This window comes from Coloeus monedula (assembly GCF_965178545.1).
Source record: "Coloeus monedula genome assembly, chromosome: 14".
Taxonomy (NCBI): domain Eukaryota; kingdom Metazoa; phylum Chordata; class Aves; order Passeriformes; family Corvidae; genus Coloeus; species Coloeus monedula.
This window is the reverse complement of record NC_138794.1, coordinates 16,232,160-16,257,959: the sequence shown is the minus strand read 5'-3', so window position 1 is coordinate 16,257,959 and position 25,800 is coordinate 16,232,160. Positions and strand designations below refer to the sequence as shown.

The 25,800-nt window shown below is 37.5% G+C and overlaps 1 protein-coding gene across 1 annotated transcript in view; it reads left to right on the top strand.

Moving 5' to 3' along the window:
* The window catches only part of LOC309578286 (annexin A2), a 60,062-nt gene that overhangs the window by 780 nt on the left and 33,482 nt on the right, over positions 1-25,800 (top strand). The window contains exons 2-14 of the mRNA XM_082290775.1: positions 190-294; positions 2,840-3,104; positions 4,216-4,335; positions 5,618-5,752; positions 6,090-6,206; positions 7,269-7,428; positions 8,911-9,095; positions 9,551-10,505; positions 12,046-12,224; positions 13,648-13,777; positions 18,098-18,182; positions 18,274-18,324; positions 19,348-19,603. Coding sequence (XP_082146901.1) covers positions 190-294; positions 2,840-3,104; positions 4,216-4,335; positions 5,618-5,752; positions 6,090-6,206; positions 7,269-7,428; positions 8,911-9,095; positions 9,551-10,505; positions 12,046-12,224; positions 13,648-13,777; positions 18,098-18,182; positions 18,274-18,324; positions 19,348-19,603 — 2,743 coding nt within the window. The remainder of the gene's footprint in view (positions 1-189; positions 295-2,839; positions 3,105-4,215; positions 4,336-5,617; positions 5,753-6,089; positions 6,207-7,268; positions 7,429-8,910; positions 9,096-9,550; positions 10,506-12,045; positions 12,225-13,647; positions 13,778-18,097; positions 18,183-18,273; positions 18,325-19,347; positions 19,604-25,800) is intronic.

Genomic DNA, 25,800 nt, shown 5'->3' with positions numbered 1-25,800 from the left:
TTTACTGTTGAAAAACATAAGGATTTCTTACATAGCTAATTTCCATAAAGAGGAAATCTGGAACCACTGTGTAGGTAGCCTCTTTTTTTAATATAAATGAATTCTGGGTTTTTTTTCTCAGGGGCAGATGTGGCCTTTAATTTTTTGGTTTGTTTTGCAATATACTTATTTTATATTTTTTTTTATTAGGGATATTACACCAAAAAATGGCCAAGAAGTATTTTTCTCCCATGAACTTTATGAAAAATATTCCTTGTCTCCAAGCCTCTCTGAACTCTGGCATTTATCAAACAGGTATATTATGTTATGTTATCATTTTGTGCTTTTTGTTATAATCCTGTGGATGCATACCCATACTGTTTTGGGGAAAACTGCATGGTGTCTGGCACACAAGGATTTGTTACTGACTCCTTGGGCCAGCTGTTACCCTGTGCTTTATCTGTTGTGAAACCTCACAAAGCTGGAGTCTAGGTTGAGTCCTTCATTATTTTGTGTCTTATGGGAGGGTGTTTGGGGATAGAGGTTGGGTTATTGGTTTTTTGGGAGTAGTACTTGTTTTTTGCTTTCTCTTACATCCCAAAGAGGGATGAAGTTTCACCCACACTCTTAACTGGTCAGGGTAAGGGTCCTGTAACCCATGAACCAGCCCTTGTTTTGTTCAGAAATTCACGGCTATCTGTCCATCCAGATCTTCTCAAGCTTTAGAAGGTCAACAGTACTGTGCTTTGAAATCCTTTTACTTTTACTTTTACCTTTTGGGAGTAGCCAACACTGTTTGCATAAAGCACCAGTGTCTTGAGTGCAGTGGAAATGTAATTAATTCCTTGAGTAATGAAGAAACTGTATAGTACGCCAGCTGAAGACTGGGAAATGAAACTGTGAACCCAGGTGGTACAGGTTGTGTTGTTAGTGTAGTTTTGATGTCCTTTTTATATTTTCTTAAGTTGAGGAAGTAGAATAACATTTATTTCACATAGTGAGAAGTGTGTCTCATGCTGAATTTCAGCATTTGGAGGGCTGTATTTAGACTCTTGGCTTAAGAAGTTATTAAGCTGATAGGAAGGTGAACATGACTCCTGGTGCATGAACCTTCACACTGTAAGGAATGTGGATGGGAAACCATGTAAGTGGGGAATTTAGCACGTGGGGAAATAGTTTGTTCAAAAGGGGAATTACTGTGTTTTTATGAACTGACAATGAGAATGTGCATTTGAGGGGGATACATCACAGGGATGTTACATCACATGACTTCATCCTACATCTTTAGCTAGAGAAGGCTGTTCTGGTTAATCTCTATTGGAGCAACTTCCCTTGAATTGGCAAGGTATGAGCTTGTTACTAGTGCACCTGATACTACTGTAGGATTCTTCCTTAGAAGAGTTTCTGGAGTGGACACTCGAAAGAGTGGGATTGTGGTCAGCTGTGTGTGGTTCGAGTGGTTTTACAGCCAGAAGAAGCCAGAGAGGTTGCAACTGGAAAAAATCAGAAATTGATGGAACTGGGCTGTGTGGACAGAGTCAAGAGGAAGGGAAATTAAACCTGTTGGAGCAAGTGTGAAAGTAAAAGCTGGAGGAAATTAGCCAGTTTGGGGGGATTTCTCATAGATATTTACTAAAGTGTATGTTCTCTTGGTGTAGAAGCTGTGAAGGCAGGTTGCTGATAAAACGAAGGGGTAAAATTTAAGCCGTCAGCTCAAATAAAGTATAATGCTGTAAATATGGAGAGAAAGGCTCTGTCAGATTATTTTGGTTTGCACCCCGATGAAGACTGTGACAGCACTGCATACTGAAATGATCTTGATGTGCTGCCATTTCATTCAGTGCTGAATATAGCCAATTTAAGCTGCTAGAATTTCTTGATGTTCTTACATTGGCATATCTGAGTCAGCATCTTGTTGCTGCTACAGCTTAATTAAATTTGCCAGTTTGTGCCACAAGGATGGACACATTCTCATATTTAGAGAGACAGCTGTGAAGTGTTATTAAGAACTGTGGATGTGATACTGCTGGGTTTGAGTGACACTTGAGATGTTTTCTGCTGCTGAAATAGTATCTTAAAAATATGCTTTTTCCAAGATCAGCAGTTAATGTTCATTTTGTTAGCCTTAAATATTTTTTCTCTTAAGTACAATTATTTTAAATAGACCAGGGCTAAGCCGGTTGGCCTTTGTATACTGGAGTTGTTTTAAGAACCAGCCTTAATGTTCCTTCTTTGTTGTCAGAACAGCCATGCCCCTTGCCCTAGCCTACTACTATTTGTGGTGACTGCTTCCAGCATTGTTTAGAGTAGAAAATAAAATGCTTGATTTGTGTACTCTGTAAGAATATCTTCATTGAAATCTGGAATTTCTATTGTTACAATGAAGTAGTTTTAATTTCCTTCTTCTGCAATGAAAGAAAGGCTCTTCCTAGTTAAGTCTTTCTCCTTCACTATCAGAACTGACTTACAAGTCTGACCTTTCTGAGTGCAGACAGTTTCTGATCAGTGGTCATCGGTGACTGAAATGTGGAGATTCTTTATCTTTTCATTAAGAATGTGTGTTTCCAGAACAAAATCTGTTTCATATTCATGTTAACACCGTTTTGTTTTTTTAAAAAAAGAAAACCCTACCTTTTTTTGTTTGTTTGCTTTTAAACCAGTTGCAGACCTGCTGGTGGCACTAAGGGTTAGTTTGTAGGTGAATTTTCAGAATGAGAACAGTCCAGTGGCACAGATAAGAATTGGAATAGCAGTGCCTCTCAGTGCAGTTTAGGCTTGCACAGCTGCCTTTATTGTTTCTGACTAATACTAGTATTTATGTGAAAACTGCAAATTTGTTAATTTGTTACTTTTCTTTCAGAGAGGCAAAGAAAAATGTGGAGGCATTGACAAACTCTTCAGAAAACAGACAGACTTGTAGCATGCAGGCTCCAGATTCATTTGAGGTGGAAAAAAGCCCAGCTAATGATCATCCTCTTCCAGAACCCAGATTCCCCTATCCATTTACCTCTTGTTTGTCTGAGAAGGAGCAGAAAACATACTTGTATCTGATGACTAAGTTCTCAAAAAAAAGAAACCATTTCCAGGTTAATGCAGCAAGTCAAAGGGAATTTTTCACATATATGGTAAGATACGTACATATGAACACCACAAAGGGAGTCACACATTTTCTTTTCTTACAAAGAGTAAAGGAAAAGGGGAAAATCCATTTTCAGTTCAATTTGTCATAATTAGTCATAGAATTCATGGTATTACGAAAGGTAGTAAAGGTTGGAAGTATTCAGGATGACAATATTTTAATATTTTTAATAGAAATAAAAAGTGTATTTGGTTATTTCATTGAAATTGGGGTTTTGTGGCTTTTTTGTTTTGTTGGGGTTTTTTTAAGTGATCTAAACAACTGAGGGTAAGTGTAGATCTTTGACAACTGATTAAACAGCCCCCCACCCCCCAAAAAACCCCTTTTTTTTCTGAGGAGGAAGTTAAAAGTTGTCCTTGCTGTGATTTTAGCATTTTGTACTGGCATGTAGCAGTCTTTAGGTAGTGTTAGGCTGTGGATACATTTTGATGTGATCTTTGCCAGCTGTGGGAGCTTTGTTCATTAGCATGGGAGGGCCCTGTGTGCTGCCCTGCTGTGCTCACACAGGAGAAAGGCTGAGTTCATCCCTGCTGTGAGTCTCAGCAATGCATTTATATAGGCCAGCTTCATGTTAGGTGGGAGAATCATTTTAGTTGAGTCCTGTAAAATGTAATTAATCAGCAAATTGTTTTGAGCCATTGCATTTGGTTTCCCATGCTTCCTTATTAATGCTAATTTCTTTGTTTTATGCTGTAACAATGGAATTATAATTTCCAGGCACATCAGTAACTACTATGTTGTTGTTACTTAGGTTATAATTTCTCACGAAATCTGAACTTAGATAACTGTGACTTGGCCGTGTAAACTTCATCAGCCGTGTCTTGTAACCTTTCTGTTTATAAATCACCGCATCAAAAGAAACTTGCTCATTTCTGGGGATAGTGTTTTGTTGGTTTGGGATTTTTTTTAAGGAAATGGGCCTTGCAAAATTTTTTTTTACTTAATTGAAACTGAACATTTGCCAAATTGAGCAGCAAGTGGAGTCTATTCCATCCCTCATTTCATTACTTGTACTGTCTCTCTGGAAATTTTGCTGGTTAGATATCTAGCATAGAGGACTCTGTTTTGTGTTAAAAATAGATTTTTCCTTCCCCCAGCAAATGAAAGAAGTAGTAAACAATGAAATTGCAGAATTTATGAAATTTGCCCAAAACGCTGCAAAAAACTGTGCCCAAGATTATGATGCCATCTCTGAAGATGCACTACGTTATACTGAGGTAATTACCAATGGCATGCTTAATTCCAGCCCTTCTTAAAAAATTGTCTTGGAATCATGATTAAGATACATAGAACTGTTCATGGGATGTGATGTTTCCTGACCTTCTCCTGATTTTATATTGGGATGAGATGGGGAAGTGGCCATTTCTCTTGCGCTGCGTGTTGTGGCTTGGCCCGTGGTTCGTTGGAGCCAAAAAGATGTAATAGAAGGGAAATCACTGCTTATAATACTGCAAAAATATTTATTCATCAAATAAATAAATAATTTCCTTGTATTTGGGATGGGAGAAGCTGCGTTTCAAGTGTGCATTTCCATTAACAAGTTGCTCCTAGATACACGGTGCTGGACAGAATGTTAAGCTTTCCTCCACAGGAAGGCTTAGTAGCGTGTTCTAAAGTCATTGTAATTAGGGATTACTCACACTTTAATCATAACCCTCTGCAAGTTCATGCTGTGTTAAATATCCACTTTGATGATTCTGAGATCAAACATGAATGCAACTTCGTGTATCATTCTTGGGTTTAGAGCACATTTTAATGAACCTAAAATCTGGAATTTTTTCCGAACTTTCCCATTAGGGGGTTAACACAGAGTTTGGGCACATGTGAAGACAAACAGCTTTTGGGTTTTTTCCCCCTAAATATTGGGATCGGCTTTGCAATTTTATATCTTGTCATCTGGTCACAAAATGTGTCTCCAGACTTCAAGTCCTATTTATTGTTAATACCCTGACTTAAAAATGAAATTGAGGCCCATATTTTCTTTTAACCAATACTTGCAGAAATAACTCATTCTAGTGACTAAATAAAAACTAAATATCCTAAATGCCTAATTCAGGTATCAAAAAAATTATGTCAAGTTGACATGATAGCGAGTTTCAAGGCAAATGGAATCATCCTATGCCTTTACCTTTGTGACTTCTGCCTAGGCCTAGTGTAAACTGGGTAGTAACACAAAAAAATACTGGTTCCTCTAAAAGCCACAATAAATAAGCTAAAAAGAAAATAATTACCTGGTTTAACACAGTTCAAGCTGTACTCAGCTGTATGTTTTTAATGATTGGTCTGAGCTGTGTGCATACATTGTCAGCCTTGCATATGAAGGGCTGAGGAGAATCTGGAATATATTGCAGTTCTCAGACCAGCGACTGTAAGAGTATTAAAGATCTCTACTGGTATCTGCAAGTTTTTAAATTAAACTTGCAATTGCAGAAAAAACTTTTCAAAATTACATTCTTATGAAAGATACAAATGCATAAATTATTTTTCTTTTTGTGGTAGGAATTGCTGCGTGCGTGTATTGGACATGTGCAGAAGTACCCAGAGTTTTACACCCTCCAGGAGATCATGAGTATCATGGGAGGAAAGTTTCATACACAGCTGACCTTTAGGCTGGAAAAAAGTCTTCTTGCAATGGTAGCACCTTATGTATACATAATGGGTTTGTGGGTTTTTTAAAATAAGTAGAATTACATTGGGATTGTGTCATGCAAGGATTAGGATTTTTGCAACTATTATTCAGTTCTTGAGTTAGGGGTTATAATTTAAATTATTAATTAAAACTTAAATAAAATTATTTTGGTAGTAAGGCTGTTAACCCTTTTCACCAGATGTTTGCCAATAAAATGATTACATTAATAGTATGTTTTCTTCTTTCACATAACTTTATAATGCACTTTTGTACGTTCCTAATATTTTTCCTCGTAAGAAGTGCTGTGAAAGCTGTTTTCTGACACTGTTTGATTTCCCCAAGGGTACAGCAAGACATGGTAAAACAGATTTCCCTTCCATGCCTGTTCAGCTGCCCACAGATTATAGCACTGTTACGTCTATTATAACCCCAGAAAAAAAGGCTCATGTTATGCATAATGTAAGTAACCTTTTATTGTCATCTTTAAGGCATATTTTGTACAGAGTGCAATCTGATCCTTTTTACATGTTGAACAGTTTTTAGATTGCATTGCACCATTAAATAGCTGGTATTTCTGTTTGTGTTCTTCCACTGTGAAAATCAGGGAGTGTTCGTTCTGTAGAACTGAGGTTTTTGTCTGTTTATTCCAGATAATTTTTTATCAGCTAATTTAAGGAGTTTTTTCACATATCAAAACCCAAACTTTCAACAGAAGCACTGTAATTTCAAAGACATTTGCTGAAGAAAGGAGCAGAGGTGATGCAGGAGAAGGTTATAAGCCTCAAGAGATGTTAGAGCTATAAACAGAGCACTTCTGATGGTGTCTCAGGTGGCAGAAGAAAGAACATTGCTGGTTTTTTCTTACTTCTCTCATGGTCCTCAGTGCTCCTGGGCTCCCATTATCTTCTTAGTCCCTGATGATATTCTTCAACCTCATGAGCATTGCCAGCCTCCTTCCTTCATGGAAATGTGTACTTGTAATATTTAACAATTGTATCATTTCAATTTTGAATTTGTATTCTTGATGGTTTTATATTTGTTTTAAGGTTATTCATATGTAACTGGTATTGAAACAACTGTGCAATTTTAACCATACTTCAATATTAGATGTCTATTTTGTGCTGTTACTGAACTCATAAGAAGGTCTGTAATATGTAATTGTGAGTTAATCTGGTTTGGAGGTTTTTCTTTGCTTCAGTGTACTCCCATATTTCATGATTATCTAAATTCCTATTCAACCTAGTAATTCAAAGGTATACAAATTAACTGAAAATACAAGTTAAAAAGACATATTTTCTCATGCTGCAATGTGAATGTATAAGATGCAGCTGAAAACCTTCAGAGGACTTTGCTTTTTCATTTCGAGTCCTGGCACTGTGGTAGTATTTGGACTTTTGGGGGAGTAAGGGTTGTATAGATCCATTTTTGATTGGGTTCGGAGTTCTTCTTGTAAATTTAAATTTGAGTGTATTTCTTAAAAAAAGAACTTTGAAAGAAATAACTTTTTTTTTTCCTCTTTAGGATATTAGTTCAGATTCAAATGCAGAAAAACTTGCTTTGAAATACTGTCCTCAAGTTGTTTTAAGTAATCAATCATTATTTACTTTACTGAATAATCATGGACTAAACTACAAGGAGCAGTGGGAAATTCCAGTTCGTGTTAAAATGATCACTGTTGCAGGTATGGTGGGGTTTTGTTATAAAACTATGGAGGGGTTGTCCAGAAAAGCTGGAAAGCTGATCCAGAGTCACTTTTTCTACCTTGTTATTGGGAATAGGAACAACCTCTGCAGCTATCACCATAAACACTGAATTTGGACATTCAACTATTTTCCACCTGGGGAAAAAAACTAAAACAAAAAAACAGTTAAATCTGGTTTTGCTTTTCAAAACTCCTAAGTTGTGCTCCGTGGAAAGAAAAAAGTTGCATGAAGCTGTTAAAATTAACAAGTGAACTGATTTCAGTAAACTAAAAAGCAGAGAAGTTCTGAAATTTTATGAAAAAGCAAAGAGCAAACATTTTCTGGAATTAAAAAGATCTATTTACATCATAGAATAGTAAATAAGGAATGAATGTCCATGAAGATAATTTTTTCAATTGCAACAGAAAATGTTTTAATAAACTGAAGAATTCGTCTGAGTGCTTTACTTTAGTTGTCAAGCACTCCTTCAGTAATCTGAATATAGATTTCCTCCCTTACTTTTTTTTTTTTTAACCACAGTACAGTTTATTCAAGTATTTATGATGTTTGTTGTGTTGGAATGTCCTTGAGTGCTTTCTGTAGCAGACAGATTTCTGTAGCAGACTTACAGATAGTAAATAAGCTATCAAATACCTGCAAAATTTGCAAATTTTCACTTTCCTACACGAAATTAAATTACTTTATCAGTAAAGATAATGCCTGAATCCTTTTGTACCAACATTACAGATTTTAAACTTAATTTTTGGATCCAAAATTAGCACCTAAAGGTCGTTCAGGTTGTGTTAGAAATACACAATAGTTCTTGAAGGGTTTCTCTGTGCTTTCCTTTTCCACTTTTCCCTGTAACCAACCCCTTGCTTTAATTTACTTTTTTTCCTAAAACAGGGAGACTGTGTTCACCATGTGCCTTGGCTTTCTCTATTGTGATGGGCATGGTATTCCTTTTATTTTTGGGTGATTCATATGTAAGTGTGTTAAGGGGTAAACAAAGGAGGAGTGGGGCAGTAGAGCCCAGACAGAGTTATTGATTAGAAGAGAAATAAGCTGCAGCCATCACTTGGGCAATGAGACTTAAAAAAAAAGAATTGACTTTGAAACAAGCATGAAAAAAGATCTTTTTGGAAAACAGGATACATTTGGTGATATGATGCTGTATAGGAAGTGATGAATCCTCAGTTCTTATTTTACAAATTCTCTACTTAGAACTGCATTTGAAATATGTTCAGCTATTAATGTGGTGTGTATTGCTGCTGCAGGATCATAATAATTCACACTGTATCTGGACATACTTTTTATTTTCTGTTGCTGATGAATGAGAGGATCATTTTTCATTTCTTCTGGTGTGAATGTGCAATGGATTTGACTGTAATTGGAAGTTGAAAGATTTAGTATTTAAATTACACAACAGTCTTTCTTCCTTTCATTTAATATGTACTCAATCTCTTTTCATTCTTGAAAAGGTAGCAAACCAGCTAAAGTGGTTTATGTTGATTCACCTCTGCTGAGAAAAGAAATGACAGTAAGAGAGAGGAATCAAATCTTCCATGAAATTCCAATGGATTTCCTAGCAACTAAAACATCTTATGTTTCGATTTCTGACATATCGATGGACAAACCAGCTGAGGACAACCTGTTTCAGTGGGATGTATGTAGGTTCATCTGTTCTTAAAAACAGACAAAACCAAAAACTTGTGTTAAAATTCCTAAGCTGCTTTTTTGTGTGATAATAAAGGAAAATTTAGGTTTTCTGTTGGTGGTTTTTCTATTGCTGAGTTACAGACCCTGTTAGAAAATGTCTGTCTAGTTCCTTTAAATGCTTCTACATGGGCATCTCCGCTTTAATGTTTACTTCAATAAAATGTATTTTGATGAGTTTGCTTCAGTGGAGAAAGTTCTGTGAACTTTTTCTCTGTGGAAAGGCCTTTCAACTCATAGGACCCCAAGATATTCCAAGTTAAACAAGAAAAATTGTTTTTCAATTGCTGCTCCTAACAGTCAGATATCGATGGTAGAACATTTTTTGTGTTTTTAATTTAGCAATGTCTTCTTGGTTTGTTTTGGGGTTTTTTAATGTTATTACTTTCTCATCCCTGTGTTAAGGTGTGTTCTGATACCTACCAGTGCAGGACAGTTCCTCTTCCAGATGACACAGGGATGGACTTCGATGATGATGTTACAGAGCTTGAAACTTTTGGAGCAGCTACCAAGCTCTCAACAACTTCTAAAATGGAAAGTACTTTTCCTGCAGTTAATAACACTGCTAAAATTTTATCTTATGGCCTGAAAATGGGGGTGAAAGATTCATCTGCCATAAACAGTGGAGATGAAGAAGAGAAAAACACCCTTTCTGAGCAAGAAGGTTCTGCATGTGCCAGTGTGCAGCTTCCATCATTAGATGGCATTCCATGCTTCAGCCCTCAAGAAAATTCACCTTGTAAAAGCTTTCAGTCAGTGGAGGTAGGACTGAACAAAGCACAACGTGTCATGAGCAAGGAAGTGTTGGACAATGAAACAAAATTAAATCCTCTGTCTATTGCTCTGAGTTCTGAGAAGGAGCCTGATGCTGCACAGAAGAAAGAGATTTGCACTTCTTTATGCAGTAGTGACACAGATGAAGAGCGTTTGATAATTGATACAGAATGTGGAACCACTGCTTGTTGCAAACCAGCTGTACCAACCGCTGCTTCTTGTACATCAGCAGAGACTGCCAGATGTCCTTCCCCTACCCAGAGTCCTTTAGCAAGCATCACTGACTGCTCAGATACCATGGATCAGGGGAAAAAAGCCTCCAAGAAACCTCCAAGAAAGTTATCCAAAGAATTAGATCCTGTCGGGCAAATTTTGAAAATGCAAACTGAACTTCTCAAGTCCCATTCCCAAAAAGCTCAGGAGCCAGTGGTGAGCTGTGATAATTCTAATGCTCTGCCAGCCCAGGTGCCTCAGTCTCCAAAAACATCGGTGACCTCCAGCACAGAAACTGTGCCAGCCCCAGCCTCCAATCCTGCCAGCTCCTCTAGAAATACCTGGACTTGGCTTTTTGAGGGAGTGCAAAAGAGTAAGTGTGGTCATTGGGTAAGGAGGGAAATTTAACAGAAAACACTTTATCTGAAGAATGTGGCAGTAGTGCATCTGTTACGTTTATTTAGAGATGTGACTTAGGTTACCAGTACCTCCTCTGTGTGAGGATTACTGTCTTGCACACAGAAGGGAGCATTTTGGGAGCTGTTTGTCCACAGAGGTGAATGTGAAATACTGTTTTACTGTAGAGAAACAAAAAATTCTTATACACAAGGTTTTTAAGCAAGGAAAATAACCCATTCCACTACAGAATGGTTTATTTGAATGGAAATTCAAGTATTTGTGTAGTCTGTTCTGCAAAAGTAGTTTGTCAATCAAAAATAGAATTTTTTTTTTTTTTGTAGAATTAAAATTAACCAAATGATACCATTAAAAACTGGAAAAAAATTGAAATTTGTGTGTCTTAAGTTTTGAGCCCTCTGGTTCAGTTGCTGTTGCTTAACTCCCAGCACTCTGTCCCTGAAGGCAAATGAGGATTCACTACAAGCCAACTCTCCAAGTTTTCAGTTAGCTGGGTATTGAATCTGTTCTACACCTGGACCTTAACCCAGAACTGCAAGTCTTGAAGATCCTGGGGACCGTGGACTTGGAGGTTTTCCTCACATGCGCAAGTTGCTTCTCAGCTCTGTCCAACTGAAGTTAGAAACACTTAATTGTGTTAGGTAAATATGCAGGAAACCAGACAGGTGGTGTCAGGGCAGATACTGTTCTCAAATATTTAATTCCAACAAATCCATGCTTTTTGGTGGGAAAACATGTTTGGTATTTTCTGAGTAGGTGTGCATTTGATCATGTAGGATCTTCTTAATCTGTAGGTTAACACAACTAATTCAGTTTTAGTTGACGTGTTTTCACTTCCTACATTTTTATTTGTTTAACTGAATTTTAGTAATCACTAAGACCATGTCTCCTCCCTCAGTCTGAAAGGCTGAGAGGCATGGTACTTTATTTCTCTCTCTGTTAGAGTATAGAATTCAGATGTTTTATAATAGATTTTTTTTAATAGAGGTTGTGAAACCAGTGTTGCCAGCATGGTGAAAAGTGACTGTGTAAGGATAGAAAGCATAATTCTACAATTTGAAAGTTCTATAGCAAGCTGAGAAACCTCTTTGCATGTCTGCATTCATTGTAAATAAAAGTTTTCTCTCCTTTGTGTGTAGTGACTGCAGCTTAAAAAGCAGCTTTTGAACGACATTTATACAAGAATGGAGTCTCACATTTGGAGTTCTCTCTATTTGTGTGAGAAATTGAATGATGTGGGATTATTTACTAGAGTGAACGTTTTCCAAATGTAATTATTTTTAATTTTTTTTTTAATATGTAAGTGACTTTTTTGTGCCTAATGAAGTAGTTTTCACCCCAGAATCAAAGGAAATGAAAGACATCCTACAGTAAAAAAAAACAACCCTAAACAAAACACCCGAACATAAAAACCTACTGCAAGGGAAAAAAGCTAATCAGCTTCATGGTAAAGAATGTCCAAGCTTGCCATTTTCTGAGTTTTTTATTTTCTGTAGGAAAGCTGCCAAGTGAACTTCAGCTGCTTGAAGAAGACCCTTCAGAGTATCAAGCACCTGAGGAAGGCAATGTTGTGTACAAGCTCTTCAGTTTGGATGATCTGTTGTTACTCGTGCGTTGCAGTGTGCAGAAAGTCAAGTCACTGCCACGATACCAGAAAAAGAAAAGAGCCCAAAAGGTAAAGATTCTGTTTTCAGCTTTTTTTGGGTTGATTTTTTTTTTAAAACAGTTGTGCTCAGCTGGTATTTCTGGTATTCCCAGTCCTTGATAGCATTTGTGCTCTCACTGAGACAATTGGTACCTTTAATTGTGACTCTGCAGTGTGTCTTCTGGAAGTAAATATTTGCTAGACCAAGACAGGGAAGAATAACTTGTGATTTCTTTAAAGCTACTTGATTAGAAGATAAGGAAGAGTGATTCTCCTTTTTTTACTACAGTAGTATGCCTGGGTAATGATACTCATGTAAAAAAAAATGTAATTTTGAACTATTCTTAAAAGGAGTAATTAGGGGTTTGACCCAAGGCTTTGAGAATGTTCATGATCATAAATACTTTCAAGCAGGATTCAGCCTTGCTATCATGCCTAGTTAAGCAGGGAAATAGGAGATAAAATGAACAACAGAGAATACAAAAAGAGATTCTATTTGTTCTGCTTGAAAATACTGTGGCATTTCTTAGCAAATGGTTTATCTCATGGAATTAAGTGGTTTGAATGCAGCTGTAATCGAAATACTCCTTGCAGCATCAGGAGAAAGAAATTTTATTCTGTAATTCTCAGTAATTTGTAATTTTTTAAAAGAGTCCTCTGAATCATTCAGCAAATTTGTTGTGGTATGTCCCTTCTGAGAATCCTAGAATTACATCAGGCGGGTGTTTATGCTCTGTTGAAATGGAAATAATCAGTAACTCTGATTACTTACCAAGAATCTGTGCTTACAATCTTATTTTGAAGAAATCCCATCTCTTTGCTATTGATCCTCTGCTCATAAATGCCTGGGGATAACTGCTTCATTATTTAGAAAACAAGCACTTGTTTATTCTTTTTTTTTTTAATTTCTGCTGACGTTTAAACTGTGGGTTGTCAGTGAGAACTGACAGTGTTAGGGTTACCTCTCTAGTTAGGGTAGCCTCTGATTTCAAATGAGAGTCCAAGCATTAGGTTCTGGTTTCAGGTGAGATTCTGACAGGAGTGATAAATGGCACAATTCTGCTAACAATAAGCAAATTAGAAATGTCATGTATTTTTTCTTAAGTTGCTGCAGAGGGCAGTAAAGCACAGAAGTGTAAACTTCAAATTAATTTAGTCACATGGAAAAATTACTAAGTAGCAGAATTTTATTTTTTGTAAAAGCTTGCCCAGGCCTGTTTTTCTTTTTTCTTTGCCGTGTCCATTTCACCTTTCTCTATATAAAGTCTCTGTACTCCAAAGTTTGTACTGTGGATTTCACAGAATGGGAACCTTCAAACAAAATCTCAGAAATGTCTTTGTCGCTTCAGCTATGGTGGAGGACTGTGGTTATTATAAACTACAAAATATAGTTAAATTGTGGATGGCTTTGGACAGTGAGTGCTAGTTTTTTCTTTTATCTTCTCTTTTTCAGCTGACTCCCATATTCCTGTTGCCAAAACTTGAATACCAAGCCTACTACGGTGTTGAAGTTCTTACAGAAAGTGAGGTGTGCCAGCTGTGGACACAGAGTATGCTGCATTCTGAATGCTTATTTTATATTGGTAAGTTCGTGTGTTGAGTTTTTGCTTAAGACACATGTATGTGTGAGTGTAGAATAACAGAAGACATACATATTTATTAAAGGTATATTCCATATGTCCTTTCTTATTTATCTTTCTATTTTTGTTTTTCACTTCCGTCTTTCGTAAGTTCTTTGTCTAAAATTTCTGTTGGGTGGTGAATGAGGATGTTCTGACTTTGGTTTTAGATAAATAGTATCCATGTCCTTTAGAAAATGCTGTATTCGTGTTTGTACAATGACATTTTCAAAGTCAGGAAAGTTTTTATGTTTATTGGGATATATGTTGTGTAGAGAAATTGAAATTATGCATATAAAGAATGTCACCAGATTATTTTAACAACCATTATAATATATGGAGAGCTTGCTGATACCAATTATCTTGTAATTTATAAGATTTTAAAAGGGAAAATTTGCAACAAAGTGGTTAGTTGATATTTAGAATATGCTTGGTGCATGCTGCTGAGTGAGGGCAGCGCTGTTCATACAGTGAGTGAGTATTCTGCAGTGGGGACTGCCTCACTTTCATGTAGAAACAAATCTGGGTTTTAGGGTTGTTATGGCAGCAGTTGTGGCCTGTGGTTGCCTAACCTTTCCACTTGTGCACTGAATTACACTTTTGCTGTTGTTGGCTCACATCAGAATGCTATTTTAGAAATGCTAACTTCTCGGGTTTTGAATTTTTACATACAAACTATGCAAGCTACCATAGAATTATAAGGATTATGTGAAATCTAATGTATTTGCCAATTGCATCGTAGTCTGCTCTCATTATTCAGTGGAAATTGTATTTCTAATTTTAAACTTTAAAAGCAATATTTGATGTGGTTTTTCCATTCCATAAAAAAAATCCTCATGAAGAGCTTATTATGTACAGATTTCTCTACTTGTAACCGTATCTTAATGTGCAGTACAGAAACATTTCTTCTTTTTTTATTTTTAGCAAGCAGACCACTATACTGAGTGTATTCTGAGTATTTATACTGAGGATATATCCAGCATACTGAACTGCACTGCAGTTGAGCTTCCTGTAGGAAATGTTATCAAAGTTTTTATTAATGCTTCCAGAGTGGCTAGCAGAGTGAGGGAGTAGTGAACTGTGGAGAGAGGGCTGATGTTTGCTAAGTGCACAAAGTGAAGAAGTGAGTATCTATCTAATCTCACATCAGTTACAGGATATATTGAAGGTATGGCTTGCGCAGGAGTTTGCAGACAGCTCATCCAGCCAACACCCCTTTTTATGGAGGCTCTTGGGAATGTAGGAGAAAGCAGGCTGGGTGTGCAGATATTGTTCCAATTAAAGAGCCACAGAGCTCTCCCCTTCCAGCACAGCTTTCCTCAGTGTGTCCCCTGTAGTTACCTGCTGGCTGTGGAACGGGCAGTGCCCTAGGCTGGCAGGCTGCACTGACCTGGCCTCCAGCACGTCTCTGTTCCTGTGCTTGGGAGAAAGTGTCCTTGGGATTGGGAAACACTGGTTATTCCAGTCATGTTTGTTTGTCAGCTCCTGGATACACTCTTTCCAGAAGCAAGCCCTGGGGTGCACAGGAGTTCTCCTTTCGTGGGCTCTGAGGAGGCACAGGATTCTGTGGGTTGTCACTGTCCTGCACAGTAAATGGGTACTCCCAGCCTGCGGGGCAGATTGTTGATACTGCTGTGCAGTTTCTTAGAGAGGTAGGTAAAAAAAATAAGTGGAAGTAAATACCCATTCTAAGAAAAAGCATCTACCATAGCCTTTAATAGGAAACTGTTACCATATTCTACTTGGGGAGGCTTTCTGCTCTTGATATATTGCAAGGTAGCTGTGAAATTCTGCCTTTCAGTTTGTGTGTCAAAGGAAGCTGTGAAAAATGCAATATTGCAAGTGTCCAGATTTACTCAGAGGGCTCTTTGCAGTAGAGAGCTTTGTCCTGAAATTCCAGGGACAGTTCTCGGAGGGTGATGATATCCTTGTGTTATGAGCAACTTAAAATGGGGTGAATCTCTCATTCCCTGTCACTAATCTGATACCTGATAGTGAGACTATTGCAATGATGTGTTCAGTGTAAGGAGACGGCAGAGAGCTTCTGAGATCATGCTGTAATTTGAATTATTTTAAGTAAAATGCTGTGCTCTATAATAAAATAATTTTTTAAATCAAACACTTTGTGAAGCCGTAGACTTACTGCTCTTTATAAATTTACCCCACAGTATGAGTGTGGAAGTATGGAACAACATGGTTTGAAAACTATGATCTTACTAACACAGTACTACAACTTGCATTCTTGCTCAGTTAAGCCTCTAATTTTAAAGTTTTGAGCATGTAGCAGACTTCAGTGTTAAATTGCATAGGTGTTTTTGGCTATTGAAAAAGCTTCATTCACTGTCTCAACCATCTTCATATTGCCAAATGAGTATGGATTAGAAGTTCTTTGAACCGTGGTCTTTCCCCTGTAATTGTCTGGTGGTGGTGTGTGTGACAGAGGGAGGATCTCAGCTCAGCCGTGACTCAGCAGCACTGCCAGCTCAGGGGTTGAGGCAGAAAACAGACATGTAACCATGGCCTCCTGCAGCAACTGCAGAAGGGAGATGAAGTTGAATTTTTTATTTAGAATGTTCTCAAAGCAGGTACTGATGATTTGCACAAAAGCAGAGACACTATCATCAAATAAACATCTTCCTCTTGCTAGCAAAGCACCTGGCTTGGTTGTTGATTTAAGTCACCTTGCTACTCAGATAGGAAATCCTGCATCTGCAAAGGCAGTAATTTCTGTGACAAGCTTCCCAAGTAAGGCTCTTGTACTTGATATAAGCAGTAAATAAAGTAGTGATAAGCTTTGCTGATTAATGGGAGCATTTTGCCCTGACCATTATTCACTTATTTGCATTAAGTGCCTAAGCAAAACTTTCTGCAAGAATATCTTACCTTCATATGAATGGAATAATATTGGCCTTTAAATTAAGATTATTTGAAAAATGGGTTGGAAAAAAGTACTTAGTGTATGGGTAACTTACTACATGTCAAGTATTTTCAATCAGTCACTTCTCAACTCTAAGATACAGTTATATAAATTAGGTGGAAGTAGTTCATAGATATTTTGTGATTATTTTTTTTTCCCAGTTATGCTGTCAGTGAGTTTAAAAGTAGAGAAGTCTCTGATTTGAGGAGGGACTGATGAGGAATACAGACCTCAAACAGATTTTATTTAAATTATATTTTTAACAATGACTTCAAGCCTCTTTTTGTAGTCAGCAACGCAGAATATGAAATTTAGCCGCTTAGTCTTGCACAAAGTACTGGTATCAAGAAAAGTGACAAATGTACAGTGTTTACAGAAGTTGTCCTGCTGCATCTTTTTTAATTTGTTAAAGTGAGAGTTATTACTTAGTCTTCTTACACAACACATAAACTGTTGGTAATGGATAGCTTGGAATGTGAAATGCTCTGGTTTAGCAGTTTTAACTGTGCAATTGAAGCATTTACACTTCTTAAGAGAGCAGATTTGTAGTAAGACAGTGAGTTCCGCTGAGTAGGCTGTGTTTTATTATGCTGCCTTTTCCTCATCCTGCTTGTGGGAGCTGAAATAGAATAGATTTTGGGGAAAACATCAGCATGAGAAAGAACCAGAAGGCAAGGTACAGTCATTAAATCCATGTCCAAGCTGTGCTGGTGATCTGTATTGCTCATCAAGTGAAATGTGGGCTAAACTGTCCTTGACAGCCTTTATTTTAAAAATGTGATGAGGAGAGCTTTGAATTGTTGCTTCTGACAAAGTCCAAGACAAATAGTCTTTAACACCTTGCCATGATCAAGGCCTGAGCTGTAAATTGTAGTTTCTCAGGTGAGGAAGGGTGGAAAAAATCAAGAGACAAAGGTCAGAATCCCCAGAAAGTCATGCAATACATCAGAATAGAAAAGCAAGTATATTAAACTCAAAAGTAGATTTGTTGTAAAAGATCAGCTTTCAGGATCTGTCCAGTAAGGAAGCAAAGTGATAAGGGTCGAATGAATTTGTGAAGATACAAACTAATGAGATTAAGGCAATGGCAGAATAAGGTTCTGTATCCCACACATCACGCAAGATGTTAAGGTTTGCTGGGGTCAGGCATCTCCTGGTTTAGAAAGACAGTCCAGGTACAGATGTCTGTACTTAAAGCAGCTGCACATTTTACTCTGTGTTATTGTGCAACATTGATAAATACTTTTCACAGTTCTATGCCAAAAGAGCAGTTTTGTATCCTTTTAAAAAGTTATTAGATCTGCAAATTAAGCTCTTGCATTTGTTTGGTTTTCTTTTTAGTGTATTAATTGTATTTCTTTTCTCAGGACATATTGATGCTTTTACATCAAAGCTTATTATGCTAGAAAAGATTTCTCCAGAAACTCTAAGAGAAAAGCTTGGATTGATTAAGTGAGTATTTTTAGTAAGTTTTTTCAGCAATGAATTTCAAACCCTAACAAGCATTGCAAGTTACTATTTCTACTATTTTTTTCTTTCACAGGCCTGCAAATTCATTGAATATACTTCATCATATTTTGAAGAAGGTGTCTGAGTAAGTGCTCAATTCTTGTTCGTTGTATTTGTTTGCCACATTGCCCAGTTCATCCTGTTTCTTCTGTAGAATGCTTGTCTACTCTGATTTTTATTTCGTCATATACATGGAATACTTTACAGGTTCTCTTAGGTCTATGATAGTATAATACAGTACTGTGTAAAATGTGCTTGGCATTGCAGGGCTTGCATAAATGATGCAAAAGAATAAGAACTTGGGGTTTTGGAACTGGTTTTTCAAGAAAGGAAACTGGACTCTTAGGAGCTGAGTAAACAGTTCACAGGAGTGAGGTGTAATGTTATGTATATTGGCTGACATGTAGAGTTTGGGCATTTGGGTTTTGTTAGTCTTTTTTGCTCAATTTGTAGAAATAACCCTGTTTGTGTTCACTTCTGCTCACCTTGACTTATAGCAGCCTGTCTTTCTCTGTACAACATTGCAGCCTTTCTCCTGCTTCTTTATGTAGCTACTTCGAGGCTTTCAGACTGCAAGTGTCTTAATTTTTTTGTGAAGCGGGTTTCTTGCACTGAGTGTGAAGCCTCTTCATTCAAATTACAGAGGAGTTTCCTGCTCTTCATAATTTCTGTAGCTTCATGATTTGTGACTAAAATTTTTGATTGGTTGACCTTATCTTCCTGAAAACCTGTTTAATCCTGTGTGTGTTGAAAGCTTGTCTGTTCTGTGTGTCTGTGTCCACATGGGCATTGTTGTTTGTAAGGTGCTGGTTAAGGAAATATAGTTTGGCCAACATGGATGGTTTTCAGCGTATACTTACATGTTTAGTTGAATATGATGACAGTGTGTACATTGTTGATAAATTAGTACATTATGAATACATTATAAACACATTAATTAGTGTGTATTTCTCAATACAGTTTAACGCTTTCTTGTGCGCAGTCTTTTTATGAAACAGGGACTAAACATCTAATTGCATTAAGAACATACTAACTATTCTGATCAAATTTTTAAAAAAACAAAAAACATTAAAATAATATTTTTTATTTTGAACTTTTCTCATTTTAGTTTGGAGGAGGGCTCTTATTTATTGACTCATGCTGGAGGAGATTCATCAGTTGCAATTTACAAGAGTTCTCTTGACAAGACCATGAGATCATCCTATAACTTGCACAAAGCTCACTGTGATCTGCCTGCTGTGCCTGCCACTCTCTCGGTCCCATGGGTACCCCTAGATCCCAGCCTCCCTTTGCCCTACCACATAAGTCATGGAAGAGTTCCATGCACCTTTCCACCTGCACCCCAGGAAGGGTGGAAACAGAAGGTCAGTATCTCACTTGATGGAAAAGCAGATTAGCAGTTTAGGAGTAACCTATTTCAGTCTCTTGAGGTCTAGCTGTGTAGTTTCTGTCGTCTTCGGGGGTCAGAATTTTTTGGGGAATCCATCCTGCTTTGTAATTTATGTTGGTGAATAAGTGATGCCTATCATGCTTGGGAAATTTCCCAAAGATCCTGCTCTCGAGTCTATTATTTTTGAGGTAGTATGGCCCTTTAGAAGTAAGAAAATTTTCAAGCATTATTTTTCTTAGGAGAGACTTACTTATTTGTGTAAAAGCCCAGCACTGTGAGATAGTTTTTAGGTTGAATTGTATGTTTTAGCCACAGCCTGACTTCATATGAGGGCAAAATTGTTGTGCATCTGTTCCTAATTACCTTGTGCACTTTGGTTGCTGCCAGAAGGAAGTGCAGGCACGTAGACAGGAAAGAAGCAGGATTGGTCACTTCTCACTGGTGACTGGAAGACCAGCTGCGCCAGTCCAGATGTGGCCTGTGGGTCTGTTTGAAATGATGTGAATTAGGAGGCATTTGTCTGAATGTAGTTGTATATGTTTGTGCTCAATGCAGATTGAAGATTATTAATTCTGGTAATTCTAGTTCGATTTTCTGACTGGTTGTTTTTTTGGGTTTTTTTAATTCTTTCACCATATGTGTGTAGATGGCTGGGGTGAAAGGACAATCGGACACACCCCATGAAGGAAAGCCAGTAGCTATGGAAACAAAAAGCAAGCCAGCTAAGCCTGTTAGAAATGAAGGTGTGGCTCCAAAGAAGCTGAGCAAGAATTTCTGCAAGCAAAGAAAAGTGAAGAAAAAGTGGAAAGCTAAATTCAACAAAATGCAACTGAAGTAGGAATAAGCCTGGAGAAGAAGAGGAAACAAAAAATCTGAGGTTTCTTGCAGCTTCAGAGGAGCCAGAACAAGCTGGCAGAGGAAATGGCTCCAATAGTTGAAGCATTCTCTAAACCTTTAACCCTTTCATTTCTCAGGGTACATGTTTCAAGTGAAAATCTCAAATTCAGTCAGACAAAAAAAGGATGTGGCTGCAGCCACTTGGCTGGTTATGGGGAAAAGAGTATCTTCTGTTCGTCTGGTGATATTTATAGAAAAACTGCATCTTGAAGAGTGAAGAAGTGGCTGACAGCAACCTCTGATACCACGTAACGAGAAAAATAACTTCCCAGTTTTCCCAGTTTTTCCAGGTTCACTACGCATTTTTGTTCTCACATATTTTAAATATACTTTTTTTTTTTCTGCATTGTCTATAAGGGGAACAACTTGGATTTAATTGTTTATCTTTTTTTGACATGTGGTGTCTACCAGCTTTTAAATGACTTACAAAAACATATTTTTCTTTTTAGAATGGTGTAACAAATGAAGGACAAAAGCTGTGTTTATTTGAATAGTAAGGGCCATAGATTTGCATTAGGATACTTACAAATACAGCTAAACAAGTAAAGTAATAACAGAAGAGCTGCTTTTTTGCATGTTTAAACTGCTATCAAAAAAAAGTAGAGGTCTTAAAGGTGTTCTTCAAGTCTTTTGGACAGAGGAAGTTACCAAGTATACATCTGATCAAGCATTCTTGTTCTCACTGGGACTTGATAGGACATCTTTTAATGTCATGAGGGTAAAAATAAATTTTGAAATTGTTTACTGGAGTATACCCGTTAAAAAATCCTGAAGGTATGGATTTTTTTGAAAGCGGGCTTCAATAATGAATGTGTATTAAAAATTGTTCTCTGTGAAATACAAAGCATTTTCTGATGTGGGTTTTTTCCAACTGTTGAGGTATATTTATTCAGTTACTCACTTTATTCTGTTTTTGGACCACTGCTTGTTGTATCTGCAGTAATAAGCTATTGACGAGCTGAACTTGTGTTTGCAATTTACGAATAGTTCTGATTTAAAATCCTAAATGCCCTTAGTGACTTCTCATAATAGGAATATTTTAGCTGTGAGTCATTTTTGCCAGAAAACTGACTCTGTCTGGGGGATTCAAGGCAGTTTTCAGTTTGTATATATAAAACTTTTTGCCGGGCTTGTATGGAATTTGGTTTCCCAATGCGGTGTCATGTGGCAGAAATGTGTTGTCTATTTGTTCATCTCTCTCTATGCCTGTTACTGTACACCACTATATTACTAATGAGAGTGTACTAATTATAGAACTGTAATGGAGCTGTAATGGGCTGCTGCTGCTTGGCATTATTGCAGGACTTACCTCTGCTAAGGCTCCTGCAATTCTTTTTGGCCTGGTCATGCAGGCTGTCCAATTCTCTCTGAGTAGTGGCTCATCTGTCCCCTCTGCCTCCCTCTTCTCCACATTTGGTGTCAACTGCAAACTCAGGGAAAACCGATTCTATTACATTATCCAGCTGATGTAAAAATACTGAGCAGTGCTGGACCCGAGAAGCTCTGTCCATGTCCAGCTCAACTGATTCAGCTTTGAGCTACAAACAGCTTCACCAGAAATGGAAGAAAGCCTCTGAGAAGGTGTTACATGGCTGTGTGAGACCACTGTTGGATGTCTGGTTCTCCCCATTCACTGGTGTTTGTTAGGAGATGAAATTGATGGCTTTGTATTGTGTTCAGACAGTTTGAAGCTGGTTTTGGAGGACTGGAGGTGACTGGTTGGCATATGTGTAAATCCGTGGAACTTTATCAGTTCTTTATGTTAGTGAATTGGTTATTGGCTGTGAAATCTGACTCTTCTTTATTTCTGTAGTAATGAGAGTTTTAAACTTCATTTCCACTATGTACTGATGAACTGCTTCCATTCTCATATGTGACTGGCTAAATCTCTTCACCTTTTCTGTCTGACTGCAAACACTCTTTGGAATACAATAGAAGCTGTCTATCTAAAATATATTAGGAAAAGATTTGCTGCATTTTTTTCTCTTCTTCTAATGTCGCCTAGCAGCTGGGAGCACAGAAAACTGGGACCAAGTGACCAGTCATCCATTCTGGTGCTGGAAGGTGGGAGATGTCAACAGCAAGGGACTCTCCCCACCTCCATGCTGTGAAGTTCAGTAGCAGTTACTGAGCCATTTGAAGAGGTATTTCTTTCAATTCTGATTTGTTTGTCCTGTGTTTTAAATAGCAGCTTGTTTCCAAAAGAATATAAAAGTCAGTTCAGGTGTAGTTTTCAGAATGCTTAGTGCTGACCTGCATTTAAGCTTGCTTTTAGTTCTATTGGTAGAAATTGCACCATTTTCAGTCTCTTCACCTGTCAAAGTCTGACTGCGTGTGTAATGTTCTCAGATGCTTCTCTGAGAAGTTATATAACTAAGCTACTTCTTAATAAAACATGTCGTTTCCTGTAAGTGTGGGTACAGTTCTTCCCAGAAGCACTGCCATTGCTTAGTTAAACTCCTCTGTACTAAAAGTATATTCACCTTTCTTTTAGTTGCTCTTAAAATATATTTTTCTACAGAGATTCTTAAACTTTGTTTGCAAGCTCAAATTCTGTTCCTGTATGTCCAAATCATTGCACTAAAATGTTTTCAAAGATACACTGCTGTATTATCTATCCCAAATTAAATTTCCTTCTCAGTGCCAGAAAATACCTTTGGTGGCCAGGTGACAGTCTGTTTAAGCATAAAGCATTTGAATTATGCCCTGCTTAGTGTAGATGGAAGATTGTCACTGGCAAAAAGCTGGTTCAAGCCATTCTGAGCCTTATGAAGGTCTTCTGTAGATAATCTCAAGGCTGCTCTTAATTGTGGCCGTGTCTATAAGGTGAGCTAGTCCCCATCTTGCTCTAAGACTGAGAAGACATTGTGATATATCTTGCTGAGGGATTTTTGGTTTTTTTTATGTAGCTACAATATACTGCCAATATTTAAAGTTTTTGTAGAATAATTTCGTGTAATGATTATTAAATAGTATCAGTCCTAGCACAGCCTTCAAGGGCATTTTTTGGTGTTGATACTTCTCTCTTCTGCTTAACAGTGAGAGAAGAAAAGAAAAGCCTGGAAGGCCCATTATTCCTCAAGACAGCATGGCAGCTTTGTCTGACATGTAACAATAGAGGTGTTAGAGAAAACAGTCTTGTTATTGTTTGTGATTAGAATATTTCAATAAATATTAGAAGAACAGTTTCACTTTAAACTCAATATTAAAAAGAATAAGGTAGCAATGACTATGTGGGGAAGGGAGGGGCTATTAGACCCCAGTGACATCTTCTCTGATTCTTGAAATGAAATAGAGCAGCCACATCCTTCCGAGTATTTGCAGCATGTTTTTACAAGCGTGCATTTCCTATTTTTGATAGCCCTAATAGAGGAAAAGTATTTTCTTTATTTTTCCAAATGGTCAGTATCCTTGTTGAGAGGAGCCACAAGGAAAAGGATACTGATACTGTTAACCAAAGCTGTATAATCCAGTCAGCCACTTTGCTTCCTTCAGCTTGACAGCCTAGTTCTCATTGCAGTGCACAGAGCCAGCTGTTCCAAAAGATGCATGAATACTTTTTGGTTTCACTGAAACTTACTCAGAGGTACTTCGCTCAACAGTTTTTCACCTGTGCATGAGATTCCTCCATTGTATGGCACCGTGAGTGGCCAGGAATGTCACCTTACCTGCCTGTGCCTTGAGAACAAGCACATACCACAGGCCTCTCGTTTCTCAGGTACTGCCAGGTGAATACAGTTTGGGAAGAAAGAAAAGAGCAAGCTCTACTATGGCAGATATCAGAATTCTTTGAACAAAGGTAATCTAGAGTTTTAAAATAGTTGTCGGTTTTAATAAGCCTTGTCATACTTTTGAGTGTTTCAAGCCTTTTGCATTCAAGGACATGTAACTGAAATAGTATTTTTGAAATTTTACCTTGAAATGAGAGCTATGGACTCCCTGTCCATTCCCCACCACTGCCTTGTCCAGACAATCCTGAATTCTTGAATAATTTCAGGCTTTTAGGAACTAACGCCTTCAGAGAAACAGCAAACATGAGACTCTGTGATACTCTAATGATGCTGAGAATATTATCTAAATGCAGTCAGTCCTTTGCTAGCACTGCACTGTGTGAGCACTGTGAGAATAGTTAGATTTGTATGTTTAGGCAGAAAGGGAGCTCTTGAATTCCTCCGCAAAACAGTATCAAAGATGATACAGTGATGCCAAATGAAGACTCTTTCCTGTCTATTCAATATGTACTAAAGGTGTTCCTGGGGAGGTCACAGGGTTAAAATACACATCCTCTGCACAAACACAGAAAGTTTGGGCATTTCCTTATAAAGGCTTTTTTGATCTCAAAATGGACTTCCAGAGTTTATACATAGGTTCATATACAAGTACCTTTAGGTGATCAACTGTGAAAAAGAGTAAAGTATTGACCATTCTAGTGCTTTTTCAGACCTGAAACTGAAAAGGAACGTGTCAAATTCTGTACCTCTGGACACAGAATCAGTTGCTGGCAGCAGATATTCTCAGTTGGAATTTACCTTTGTTTTTAGATTAATCCCCTGACGTGAGGGTGCATCTGTGTACCTGAGAGTTCGATTGTTTTCCCAAACAGATCCAACAGAAAGTCTTGCTGTGACTGTTACTCTTTTCTCCCCCAAGGTTTGCTGCTACCACAGCTGCTGCTGGAGTGCATTCTGCTGTGATTTGAAAGGAATGATGCAGCATAGCCTTTCTTACTGAAGTTTTCTTGCTCCTCCCATGTCAGTTCTTCTGATACACTTTAGCATAGAAAGGAAAACAGAAGGATTTTCTGAAAATAAATTTAGAAGTGCCCATGTTAAGAGTCAGTGTGGTCAAATTCACACTGAAATCAATGCTTCTGATGTATTTTTCAGAAAATGTTTTAAAGCATCTATAAATAAAATGTGAATATTTGTTTAGAATTGAATTTCATCTCTGAAAACAAAATTTGGAATAATGATGCAACCTTGAAAAAGTTGAAAAGTTTGTTCATGATTTTTAACACTTGTTTATCCCATAGTTGAGTGAACAGCAGGAGTGCCACCCCATGCCAAGTCTGCTGCAATTGATTCAAAAGCTCTGCTTTCAAAAGCTCCACCTACCAAATCTTTGCACATACAACTCAAAATAAAAAACCAGGAGGAATGCAAAAAAAAAAAAAAAAAAAATCCTGCTGAAGTAAGTCACCCATCAGTCTGTCTAGTGTGGGCTATGCTGCCAGGCAGACAGAGCACTTCAACAAATATTTTTATGATTGGATTA